Source organism: Alosa sapidissima, chromosome 17, assembly GCF_018492685.1.
Source record: "Alosa sapidissima isolate fAloSap1 chromosome 17, fAloSap1.pri, whole genome shotgun sequence".
In the NCBI taxonomy this organism is placed as follows: domain Eukaryota; kingdom Metazoa; phylum Chordata; class Actinopteri; order Clupeiformes; family Clupeidae; genus Alosa; species Alosa sapidissima.
Genome location: NC_055973.1, coordinates 19386770 through 19399269, shown reverse-complemented (window position 1 = coordinate 19399269; position 12500 = coordinate 19386770). Strand labels below are relative to the sequence as shown.

General features: G+C 45.4%; 3 protein-coding genes across 6 annotated transcripts in view; 2 read left to right on the top strand and 1 right to left on the bottom strand.

Annotated features, from left to right (window-relative positions):
• LOC121688602 (zona pellucida-like domain-containing protein 1) overlaps positions 1 to 2786 on the top strand; it is a 13571-nt gene extending 10785 nt beyond the window's left edge. For both annotated transcript variants that reach the window (XM_042068299.1, XM_042068300.1), the window contains exons 9-11: positions 410 to 530; positions 1748 to 1774; positions 2114 to 2786. In XM_042068299.1, the coding sequence (XP_041924233.1) occupies positions 410 to 530; positions 1748 to 1774; positions 2114 to 2268 (303 nt within the window). In that variant the 3' untranslated portion in view covers positions 2269 to 2786. The remainder of the gene's footprint in view (positions 1 to 409; positions 531 to 1747; positions 1775 to 2113) is intronic.
• zgc:162608 (uncharacterized protein LOC100037332 homolog) lies at positions 2699 to 6820 on the bottom strand. 3 transcript variants are annotated; one of them, XM_042068301.1, is made up of 4 exons: positions 6791 to 6820; positions 5423 to 5495; positions 4744 to 4843; positions 2699 to 4040 (listed from the first exon to the last, which is right to left on the bottom strand). In XM_042068301.1, the coding sequence occupies exons 1-4, from the start codon at positions 6803 to 6805 to the stop codon at positions 3227 to 3229; spliced, it is 1002 nt and encodes a 333-aa protein (XP_041924235.1). In that variant the 5' UTR covers positions 6806 to 6820; the 3' UTR covers positions 2699 to 3226. The 3 variants fall into 3 exon arrangements, with proteins under 3 accessions (XP_041924235.1, XP_041924238.1, XP_041924236.1); XM_042068304.1 differs by lacking the exon at positions 6791 to 6820 and adding an exon at positions 5663 to 5842 and having other exon boundaries at positions 5423 to 5492; XM_042068302.1 differs by lacking the exon at positions 6791 to 6820 and adding an exon at positions 5663 to 5841.
• Positions 6821 to 9723: 2903 nt separating this feature from the next.
• LOC121688937 overlaps positions 9724 to 12500 on the top strand; it is an 8713-nt gene continuing 5936 nt past the window's right edge. Inside the window, exons 1-2 of the mRNA XM_042068854.1 lie at positions 9724 to 9736; positions 10583 to 10651. Of these exons, the coding sequence (XP_041924788.1) occupies positions 9724 to 9736; positions 10583 to 10651 (82 nt within the window). The remainder of the gene's footprint in view (positions 9737 to 10582; positions 10652 to 12500) is intronic.

The window sequence follows — 12500 nt, the reverse complement described above, 5'->3', positions numbered from 1 at the left end:
GATGTATCTATCTATCTATCTATCTATCTATCTATGATAACTGCTGTTAAAGCTTAGGCACCTCAAACTATTTCCTTTATTATGGTGATGTATGATCCTATGGCTTTACTGCCCCCAAGAGATCATGAATGTAGGCTCTCCCTCTCCCCTCTCTCTCTCTCTCTCTGTCTCTCTGTCTGTCTCTCTGTCTTTCTTTTCCTCTCTCTGTCTCTCTGTCTGTCTCTCTGTCTTTCTTTTCCTCTCTCTGTCTCTCTGTCTGTCTCTCTGTGTCTCCCTCTCCCCCTCTTTCTCTCTGTCTGTCTCTCTCTTTCTCTCTCTTTCTCTCTGTCTCCCTCTCTGTCTTTTTTTTTTCCTCTCTCTCTGCCCACCATGGGTCACCATGTCCACTCTGTCTCTGTCTTCCCTGCAGATGTGTAACAACAGCAGCAGCAGCGGGAGCGGTCGCAGGAAGAGAGAAGTGGCGCCGTTTGGCACGGAGTCCAGCGACTCCGCCACGGTCACCATGGGGCCTATCTACACCAGGACTGAGGGTGAGACTCAGCCTGTGTGTGTGTGTGTGTGTGTGTGTGTGTGTGTGTGTGTGTGTGTGTGTGTGTGTTTATGAGAACTACTTTACCTTTACAACAAGACCAGAAGAAATATTATTGAATGTGTGTGTGTGTTGTCTGTATGCTACTGTGACCTTGAATTTCCCCTAGGGATCAATAAAGTATATCTATCTATCTATTACATAACTTGCATTTGATAAACACAGCACAGTAGCCGATGTTTGCAGCAGAGTGGGTCTGGTCACGAGCGGCCTGCACTCACCCGATATTTAAATCAACCCATCCGTGACTTGAACCGCGAATATTAATTAAGACAAAATGATACCCCACCTGCGATCCGACCCGCTTATTTACAAATGTGCTTTTGGTGAGGAACTAGATTATGAATAAAGCACAAAGCTTTACTGAAGTTAAAGCACATACACTGTTTAAAGTCACATACACAAACTAAGGAACACTAACTTTTATGTGCATACTAAAGTGCAAACCTACCATAGCCTATGCATAGATGGCTGTGTGTTGTCTGTGTACCATAACATTTATTCCTGCATGACTTGTCATTAGGTCTTGTGCTTAGCCTAATACATCTGTTCCAGGTCAGTGCTCATAATATAAAGCAATTTAATGCTTGTTTGAGCTCTGGGAATTGCACTTTAAGTTACTCGTTTAGGCTGGGATGGCTACCAGTGACGAGTCATGTTGGTCGTGCTTGTTTTGAGTCATACTTTTAAATGGCTTCTCAAAAAGTGCATAGAACATAACTTGCACTACTGTCATCTTCTTTAAGTACCTTTCCAAATACTTTTCATATTAGTTTTTCCTGGAGGAGTGTCTATATTATTTACATTTCTCACATCTCCAGCTTCTCTACCTTCTCCATCTATATCCTTCTATTACACAGGTATGTGGCAAGTTCATGCTGCAAGGATAGCCAGTGATATCTTTGAAAAGCAATTATGTTAGCCTTTTTACAAATATATGGAATTAATTTGAACTGAACCGCCCGCAGATGACCCAAATATCATTAAGATATTTTTTTATGACTCGTAACCACGGGTTACCACGGTTGTCCGCAGGTGACCGCTCAATTTCGGGGCAACCCCGCACAAACACTGGTGTCCAGATATGATCATACGTAATGTTTCTGTAATGAGTAGTGATTCAGTACATTTCACCTCCTCGTCTTTTCCCATCTGCAGAAAGTAGCCCGGCTGCCTTGCCTTACGGTGAGTAGGAAATTCCCATTTAGTCATTTGAGTCATTTAATATCCATTTTGCGAGATGCTTGTCCAGCCGACAGTAGAAATCCCTGCTAGTGTGAGGGAGAAGGCCGAGCTCTCTCCACTAGGGGGTGCTGCTGTGTGCTCAAGTATAGAATGAATATGAAGTATCATGATAGAGAAAATTAATATGAACCAGTAGACTTTGCAGACTTTGCCTTAAGCTTATGCTACATATGTGTGTGTTTCCCTCTCTCTCTGTGTGTGTGTGTGTGTGTGTGTGTGTGTGTGTGTTTCTGTGTGCGTGCGTGTGTGTGTGTGTGAACCTGTCTGCCTGGCCCTCAGGTGCGGAGAAGCCGTCAGAGGAGGCTAAGACAGACGTGGCAGGGGTGGTGGTGGGGGTTATATTTGCCACCGCGGGGGCAGTTCTCCTCGTCTTGGGCGGGTGGTTTGCCCTGAAGAAGTTCTACTGGGGAGCAGGGTTTGTCCAAGGCGTTTGACTGACAGCTGGACAGCCAATCAACTTCCTGAAAAGCACTGCTGCGTCTTCTCTGTGTGTTCCTTCAGGAGTGATATATGTAATACATTTATTTTTTATGCATGAAAAACCTTAAGATTTGCACACTCCAATTTCATATATGTTATTTCAGTGCTAGCGTAGCATGTTTGTAAGGCATGGTGTCCCTGTGTCAGATTTGATCTTGTAATGCTGGAACTGCACATGACTCTTGCTGTGATGAGGTGAACAAGTTTTTTAATTTGGTGTATTTATACACTATTTCAGTTTGGCTAAGCAAAGATATTTTTTTTTTACTTATGATAGTGATCCTGAAATTAAGAAGGCTTTGTACATTGCTCTGAGATGAATCAATAGTTTTATATCAATGACTTTGCGTAAATCAATAAATATATTCAACACTCTATGGCAAATGGTTGTGGAATTTGAAATCTTTATGGAGGACACAAAACATCCCTTTTCACAAGTAAACTTACACAACTCACAAGTAAACTTACACAAGTAAAATTGTAATATGTACATTCCCCTTTCAACATTTCGGTAACATTAAATAACACATTCACTCATGCCTATCCAATGTCCCAAACAAACACATACACAAACACACATGCACACACACACACACACACACACACACACTCAAACAAAATCCTAAACCTAATCCAAAAACACACCAAAAAAAAGACTAAACCACATTCATTAAATCACAATAAAACACCCTGAGGAGTCAAAGGTCATCAAACAGCATTTACATCTCCCACATCCCTATGTCCCCTGTGATATATACAGTAATGTCCAGTGGTGTGTGTGTGTATGAGTTCTTGAGGAGTCCGGGGTGGGGGTTAGTTTACAGTCTGCATGCTCTTCTGTAGGAGTGAGCGCAGGCTTGATGTGAAGTTCGTTGCTGTGTGTGTGTGTGTGTGTGTTGAGTTCTTGAGGAGTTAGTTTAGAGTCTGCATGATCTCCTGCAGTAGGCTGCGCAGGCGTGAGGTGAAGTCCTCGCGCAGGAATTCCGGCCTGAGGACAGGGGGCGCCGCCTCCTGCCCGACCGGCCGCTGCTCCAGCTTGGCGAACTGACTTTCCAAGTCCCCACTCAGCTGCTGGATGAGAGAGCGCGTGTGCTGGCAGAAGAGTGCCGTGCTGGACGCCGCCGCGTCCCCGTCTCTGGCCCCCTCCCTGCGCTCGGCGTGGGCCGGTGCAGAGAGGCCGCCCAGCGAGGCCTGCAGCGCCCCCACCTTGCTGCGGAACTCCGTCTCTAGAGTGGACGCCTCGTGGGCCAGCCGCGACGCCACCTCCAGGAGCAGCTCCCGCTCGTCCGCGTCCGCCATTCCATCCGCCGCCGCCGTACTCCGAACGCGGAACTGCAGGACGCTGGAGGTGACCCTGTGCGTGCTGAGCTCCAAGCTGCGGCTGATCTGGGGCAGCAGGGCCTGGTAGTCTGGTGCCCCCTGGTGACCAGACGCTGGCGCTGTGGGCTGCAGCTGCTGCAGGTGCTGCCTGAGTTCGGCGCAGAGGTCGTGCACGTTGGCGCTCAGCGCCGCCTGCAGCTGATTGGTCAGAGGTCCCAGCAGCTCCCGGATGTGTGCCACGGCCGCCGGGGTGGCCACGGACTGGGGCCAGAGTCGCGCCCGCAGCTCAGCCAGCTGCTGCCGCAGACGGGCACGCAGACGCTCCGATATCAGCGTCGGCTTCTCGCCCACCAGCGGGTCCCGTGAGTACAGGTCTGAGTTCTCCACATGACTCTTCCACATCCCACTGGAGCAGATGGAGACACAGGGTCAACACACACACTTACTACAACACACACATTCATCTACACACACATTGCAGTACATTGAGCCACACACACACACACACACACACACAAACACACACACACACACACACGCACATATATAACAACAACAACAATACATTACATTTATATAACGCTTTTTCTCGACATTCAAAGTGCTTCACAGGGAAGGGGGGACCTCACTAATCACCACCAATGTGTAGCATCTACCTGGGGCACATACATACACACACACGCACCAGGGCACAAATAAGATAACAGAGTACAGTCAAAACACATGGCAGCTTCTATGATTACTTATAGACACATGGGTCATACACACACTGCAGTGCAGGTATATATCATATTTACATCCAACACACACACACACACACACACTCCAGGGCACAGATGAAATAACAGAGTACAGTCAACACACATGGCAGCTTCTATGATTACGGTTACCTTACAGACACATGTGCCATGCGCACACTGCAGTACAGGTACAGTATATCATATTTACATTCTACACACACACACACACACACACACACACACACACACACACACACACACACACACACACACACACTGCAGTACATGTGTGCACAATGGCTTAGAGCTGCAGGTCCCATGTGTCCTGAGGAGATGGGTTTTACTGTAATAGAGGTGAGAGAGGCTTACGCTTGGCCTTTATTGAGTTCTGTTTTCTCTCTGGCCTGGTTGCCATCTTGAGGAAGGAAACTCCATGATGCATCTCTGTGGTCCTGCTGAAGAGGTAAAGCTACAGGACAGAGACAGAAGACACGTTTACACACAGCAACCCAATACACATGCAGCTCTTCATTCAATTCAGTTTTACACACAGCAATTCAATATTTATTCAGCTATTCATTCAATACAGTTTTATACAGCAATCCAATATTCATTCAGCCATTCTTTCAACTCAGTTTTATAGTGCAATCCAATATCCAAGATTCATTCAGATATTTATTCAATTCAGTTTTGGACAGAGCAACCCAACATTCCATATTCATTCAGCTATTAATTCAATTCAGTTTCACACAGTGCAATCCAATATCCATTCATATTCTCTGACATGGGCAATGCACACACTAAACGCTTTATATTATTGCACTATGTAACATTGTTGATTGGGTAGGATCATGACCCTTTTAGACGGTGTTTGACTAATTAGCACTAACTGGCATTGAATATTGACACCTGGGGGCATCAATATTAATGTTTCTATGATGTTCCTTAAAGGATACTATCACAACAATGAACAGACCACTGATGCTGAGATCTCTAGATACAGACATCACTTATGGCATTACTATGGACTGAGTGATAAAACACCAACCTGTAGTTGTGAGGAAGGACACAGCGAGGAGAAGTAATCTCATATACATGGCTTCGGTCAGGTAAGGGTCCTTCTGGGAGAAAAAGGAGAGAGTTTGAATTCTGAAGTGACTAGTTTCTTTGACCTCGGCTGAGTTGGAGGTAAAACGTGTAAGTGTGAGTGTGTGTAAGTGTGTGTGTGTGTGTGTGTGTGTGTCTATATGTGTGTGTGTGCCATGAGCAGACACAAGCTCATCCTCACCTGTGCAGACAGCTGTATGTTAGTTCTCTCTCTGTCCCACTCCTATATAAAGGCAGCTCTTATCAGCCCCCCCTCCCCTTGCCCCTGTCCGAGTCTACACACACCACGTGGAGGGTCAACTTGATAACAGCACTGTGCAGGAATGCAACCAAGCCCTTTGATTGGCCGGCCACAGCCTCCAACACTTCTTTGGAGAGCGGCAATCTTAAGGAAATGATGTCATCACTCACACTGACCTGGGCTCTGTGAGGTTGTGTGTGGTCAAGGCCATATTCATTTCCTAATCAATCTGCTATTTATATGTTTACCCCTCTACTGTTTGTGTTTACCCTCTGCTGTTTGTTTACCTCTCTGCTGTTTGTGTTTACACCTCTGCTGTTTGTGTTTACACCTCTGCTGTTTGTGTTTACCCCTCTACAGTTGCTTGTGTTTACTGCTCTGTTGCTTGTGTTTACTGCTCTGTTGTTTGTGTTTACTACTCTGTTGTTGGGGTTTATTGCTCTGTAGTTTGCCCCTCAGCACACCCTCCTTTAAGCCAGAGGTTGTTTTGCCCCTGCGTAGGGCTGCCCCTTATGGACTACTGCGGAGGCTGTGGACACACGTGCCAACTGGAGCCCTTGGAACTCAAATGTAGGTGAAAGATCACAGCCTTGCTCACGTCAGAGGTGACCAGTGGTCGACCCTCCCGCACCCCCTACACACACGCGCGCACACACACACACACACACACACACACACACACACACAAACACACACACACACACAGACGCACACACACTCACACACACACACAAATATATACTCACAGAGGACAGATCCCTGAACACACAAAACATTTCCCAGATATGCGTGTATGCGAATGTGTGTGTGTAAGTGTGTGAAAGGTACTGTTTGTTTGCTTGTAAGCCTGTGGTTCCCACACTCACTGGGACATGGCTCAACCCTGCAGTGTTCCCGTTCACAGACACAACTAAACACAGTAACCCATGCAGGGCTGTTCTTCAGCTGCAGAGTCCTGATTCGTTAGTCCAGCAGACTTGTCATACATAACTGTGCAAATCAACATATGAAGCTATTCATTAAGGTGCAACTTGACACATAGAGTCATGCATGTCTATTTATCTTTACCTGCAGACTTGTCATTCATAAATTTGCAACTTGACACATAGAGTCATGCATAGCTGTAGAGTCCAGATTCTTGAAGACTAAAGTCTAAATGTTGATGCCGCTGTGCTCCTGAGTTGTTGATTTGGATCGATGCAAACACAAGGCTGTGTTCACTGAGTTCAAATCTTTGTGGGTCACAGTGTGGCGGTGAGCTGCAGAGGCAGGTAGCACTGAGTGGGGATGTATTCTCAGACGCAGCTTTAATAGATCTGTGCTGCTTTGATGACCAGGACTAGATGTGGGGGAAAGATCACCCAATATTTAATTATATAAGATGTTGGTTAGAGTCCACAACTACTGCTTACATGGGTTCTATGCCAAAGGTCATAAACTCACTTGTGAAAGAGGAAAACACACACACACATACACACACACGAGCACACACACACACACACACATACAGTACACACACACAGACACAGACACACATGCACACACGCGCACACACACACACACATACAGTATACACACACAGACAGAGACACACACACACACACACACACACACACACACACACACACACACAAAACCTATTATAAAAGAAGAAAAACATCCCCGCATGCAAGTGAAATGAGCACGGACTTCTGGACCTGAAGCTCTCATACAGTGGCAATTAAACCTGTTAACATGTGTTTTATCACTGGCTGTTTACTCATCACTACAGGGTACCATCAGCAGGTAGCGCTGGAGTCACGGATCAAGTGCTCCTACACGGTTAAGTAGGTCACGAGACACACACACACACACACACACACACACACACACACACACACACACACACACACACACACATAATTAGGCACACACATGCACACACAAACACACACACACACACACACACACACAGAATTAGGCACACACATGCACACACAAACATACACAGACATAGACACACACACACACATACATACAGTATACACACACAGATACACACACACACACACACACACACACACACACACACACACACACACACACACACACACAGAATTAGGCACACACATGCACACACAAACATACACAGACATAGACACACACACACACACACACACACACACACACACACACACACACACACAAAACCTATTATAAAAGACACACTGATCACTGGCCTCAGTGAGATTACAGACACATGCCACTCTTACATTGCCTGGGAACAACATGTTCCAATGACTAAATAATAAATTAGATGCTTGTAATATTCTCATTTTAAAAAAAAAACGAGGGCATCCTGCACTGAATAGTAGTATATGGACTTATAATTATTATCAATACACTGTATGAGTTATTTATGTAATGTGCATACCTGTTACTGTTACTGGAACTACATAGAGCACTGCTTAAAGCACCACCAAGGACACTACATAGAACGCTACTTAGAGCACCACCAAGGACACTACATAGAGCACTGCTTAGAGCACCACCAAGGACACTACATAGAGCACTGCTTAGAGCACCACCAAGGACACTACATAGAGCACTGCTTAGAGCACCACCAAGGACACTACATAGAACGCTACTTAGGGCACCACCTAGGACACTATACTGTAGAACACTGTGCACGATAGTACTCAGGGTGCTACTAACCCTTACAGAAATTTCAGGTTTCTGGCAAACAGTTGTGGCAAGGTGCAAATTAGGTTTTTGGCAAACAGTTGCGGTTAACTTTTGGCAATGTTGCAGCAAATTTTAAGCATTGTCATATGCAAATTAGGTTTGTCACCAGAAGTTCACTAGGAAGCTTGCCATTATAGGCTAAATGTGGTGGAAAATCACTGGCGAACACATTTGTCACTATTGGCAAACTTCTCATTGTTGCCAGAACTTCGTTGGAAGTTTGCCTCTACATTGGCAAACTTCTGGCAATATTTTCTAGTGAACTCATTTGTTTCCCACAAATCACCCACAAGTTTGCTGCAAATCTGCTGCAAACATTTAATTTTTGTAAGGGAAGGTTACTACAAAGGACACATAGAACACTGCACAGCACATTGCACATGATAGTACTCAGGGTGCTAGTATACTAAGGGTACTACTAGAGCAGTCGTGGCCTACTGGTTAGGGCTTTGGGCTTGTAACCGAGGGGTTGCCGGTTCGATCCCCGACCAGTATAGGAAAAATGTGGGTGGGGGAAGTGGTTGAGCACTGCTCTCCCATGCCCACATCCATGGCTGAAGTGCCCTTGAGCAAGGCACCTAAGCCCCTCACCGCTCCCCGAGCGCCACTGTTGTTGCAGGCAGCTCACTGCGCCGGGATTAGTGTGTGCTTCACCTCACTGTGTGTTGTTCACTGTGTGCTGAGTGTGTTTCATGGATTGGGATAAATGCAGAGACCAAATTTCCTTCACGGGATCAAAAGAGTATATACTTATACTTATACATAGGACACATAGAACACTGCAAAAGACATTGCACTTGTTAGAACTCAGAGCTACATAGGACAAAGGACTCATTTCGGAGTCAGTCATCAGGGCTGTTAAGACCACAGTATCAGTAACCAAACCCTTGTGCCAATTGGCTGCGCTCATAAATATTGATACAATGGGAATGTAACTTTTGGACGAGGGCTAGCCAGGGCTACTTTCCTTATGCTAACCTCTTGTGGCTACTTGAGCTGCTCTGGGAAGTGGGCACACAATGGAGGACTCGGATATGCTGCAGCTCTCAGGTGTCTTCCTCCTCTCTCAGGTGAGCTCCTGCTCTCTCGGGTGAGTTTCTGGTGCTACACGCTCCTGATCTCAGGATGGCTCCTCTGTGTCTTGGTTTCATATGCCCCTTGGTCTATCAGATATGCCCCTTGGTCTATCGAACATGCCCCAGGGTCTTTCAGATATGCCCCTTGGTCTATCGAACATGCCCCAGGGTCTTTCAGATATGCCCCTTGGTCTATCGGATATGTCCCTGGCAGGTATGCAGTGGTAAAATAAGAGGTGGGTAACCTATGACTTCTGTGATTTCGGTGAGGTGGACTGCCATGCGGTACCATATTTTTTAAAAAGGCATTCAGAACATGTTTGATGATGGTGGAGGTTATTGTCCAATGTTTATAACAATACCAGTTGTATTAAATGGTTCCTAGAGTGTTGATGAGTGTATATATTGTGAATGTGGATAATACAGTGTGATTTTTGAATGTTAAAAGTTGCAGTTGGTGAATAAAATCTTTTGAGAGGTGAATAAACTCTAATAAGAGGTGGATAAACTCTATTTCTGAAATATCAGAGGTGGATAAACTGTGTTTACTTGCATTTAGCCACCACTACATCCCTGGTCCCTGGTCTTTCAGATATAAGGTGGTGCCCCTGGTCTCTCTGCTGGTCACAGGAAGTGTTTATAGCGAAGTAAAGCTCGGCACAGAGGAATCACATCCCTGAATGTGGCAGCAATATGGCTGTGTGAAACCCGAGTGGTGGAGTTAGGTAACACTTTCCCCTCTCGGGGGATCCACAGACACCCAAGCCTGAAACTTCATCAATCATTCACACTGGCAGAGAGAGGGCCTTCTAGTCTATTGACATTCCAATACACACAAGCTCTCTCTCTCTCTTTCTCTCTCTCTCTCTCTGTCTCTCTCTCTCTCTCTCTCTCTTACACACACACACACACACACACACACACAAACACTTTGCACACACACACTTTGCACACACACACATGATTAGACTCTCTCTCTCATACACACAGTCAATTAGGATGAGCAATAAGACGAGGACCTCCAGGACCCTCAACCTGCTTCTTTGGATTTGCATCCCAGGATTGAGCTCCCACTCTGGGCAGAACAGCACACGAGAGTCCCCCTATTCCCACCGATCGTGCCAGCCAGGTATGGATCTGCGTCTGCGTCTCTTTGTGTGCATGTGCATGTGAGTGTGAGTGTGTGTGTGTGTGTGTGTGTATGTGTGTATGTGTGTGTGTGTGCTAGTAGAGGGACCCTGATGACTGATAACGATGGAATGCCTGGCTGACTCATGCTTATCACAGAGCTATGTAACACATCAATCAATCAACAGCAAATCAATCACAATTATATCTTCCAAAACAGTGTGATGTCATTGGGGTGCGGTGTGTGTAATATATCACGAAAACGTTTGTGTCAGAGTTTAAAGGTCTCACTGCGATTATGATCTGTGATGGGGAGAGTCCGATAAAGTCTTTAAAATAGACATTTGGTATCTCTGCAAGAGAGATACTGTATCATACAGTAGAACAGACAGGCCCGCACTCTGGTCAGAATTTCATTCTGTCTCAACGTTCTGTTGAACTCAAAGACTAGTTGCACTTCACTATCTTAACACTGTTCTAGATGGGCCGATAGGGGGCGCTATTGAGCTTCTGTCAGCGCAGATCCATTTATGATGATGACAAGAGTGAGGAGGGCTGAGGAGAAGTTTGTAGCTTACCTGATTTGTCCAATAGTCATTACTCAATTCAATCTATTTGTATTAATATTTTGCTTATTACTTATGTGTATTAATATTGTATGAATATTAATACACATAAGATATCATTCCTTAATATATGTTCAACTTTTAAAAATATGTCTCCATTCCTGAAAAAAAAGATTGTTCTGAAGAATGTGTCAATTTGTCGCATAGGGGCATGTTGTGTTCTATATTAATTATTCATTCATATTGATGCAAATAACTTTCTTCCAACACAGAATTACTCCAAATGCTTTTCTTCAAAGATTTTGATTGCTTCAGATACACCATATATTTCTCCAGATACACCTTTTCTTCAGATACAACATATATTTTATTACTCCTTAAAACAGCCATGGATGTTCAAAGTCAAAGTCAAAGTCAGCTTTTTCTTCACATCTTCTAGACATGCAGAGGAATTGAAATAGTGTTTCTCTCAAGGTGAAGAAGAAAAGGTGCAGCAGATAAGACAAAAAAGATAAGACAAACAGATAAGGACATTTTTCCTAACACTACACAATAAATAACAACAATATCACAAGACAAAATCACAGGACGAAAAAACAAGAATGTAACAGTCAGCAAAGAAGAAGCTGAACCTTCTCCCCCCTCTCTCCCCCTCTCCCACCCCCTCCTCTTTGCCCCCCCACCTCAAAAAAACCCTCTGGACTGAAGTTGCTGCTGTTTTTTATAGCATATTTTTGCACAAACCTCTGGAGTCTGAAGGGCTTCTATATCTCTTCCCAGAGGGCAGGAGGCTGAAAAGACTGTGTGCAGGATGGCTGTCGTCTCTCACAATCATGGTCGCTTTTCCGGTGAGGTGGGTGTTGTATATGTCTTGCAGGGAGGGGAGTGGGGCACCAATGATCCTTCCAGCTGTGTTTACTATGCGCTGCAGGGCTTTCCTGTTGTAGTCAGTGCAGCTCCCACCCCACACAGTGAGGCGCCGCTGTGCTTTCTTCGCCAGTGAAGCAGTGTTGGTGGTTCAGGAGAGGTCCTCACTGATGTGCACCTCCAGGAATTTGGTGCTGCTCACTCTCTTCACAGCAGCACCATTGATGGTCAGTGGTGGGTGTTGGATGTGACCTCTCAACAACAACCTCCTTGGTCTTGCTGACATTCAGCAGGAGGTTGTTGTCTCTGCTCATTCCTGTAGTGGGTCTCATCGTTCTTGGTGATAAGACCCACCAGAGTTGTGTCGTCCGCAAACTTCACCATGTGATTGGTGCTGTAGGTTGGTGTGCAGTTGTG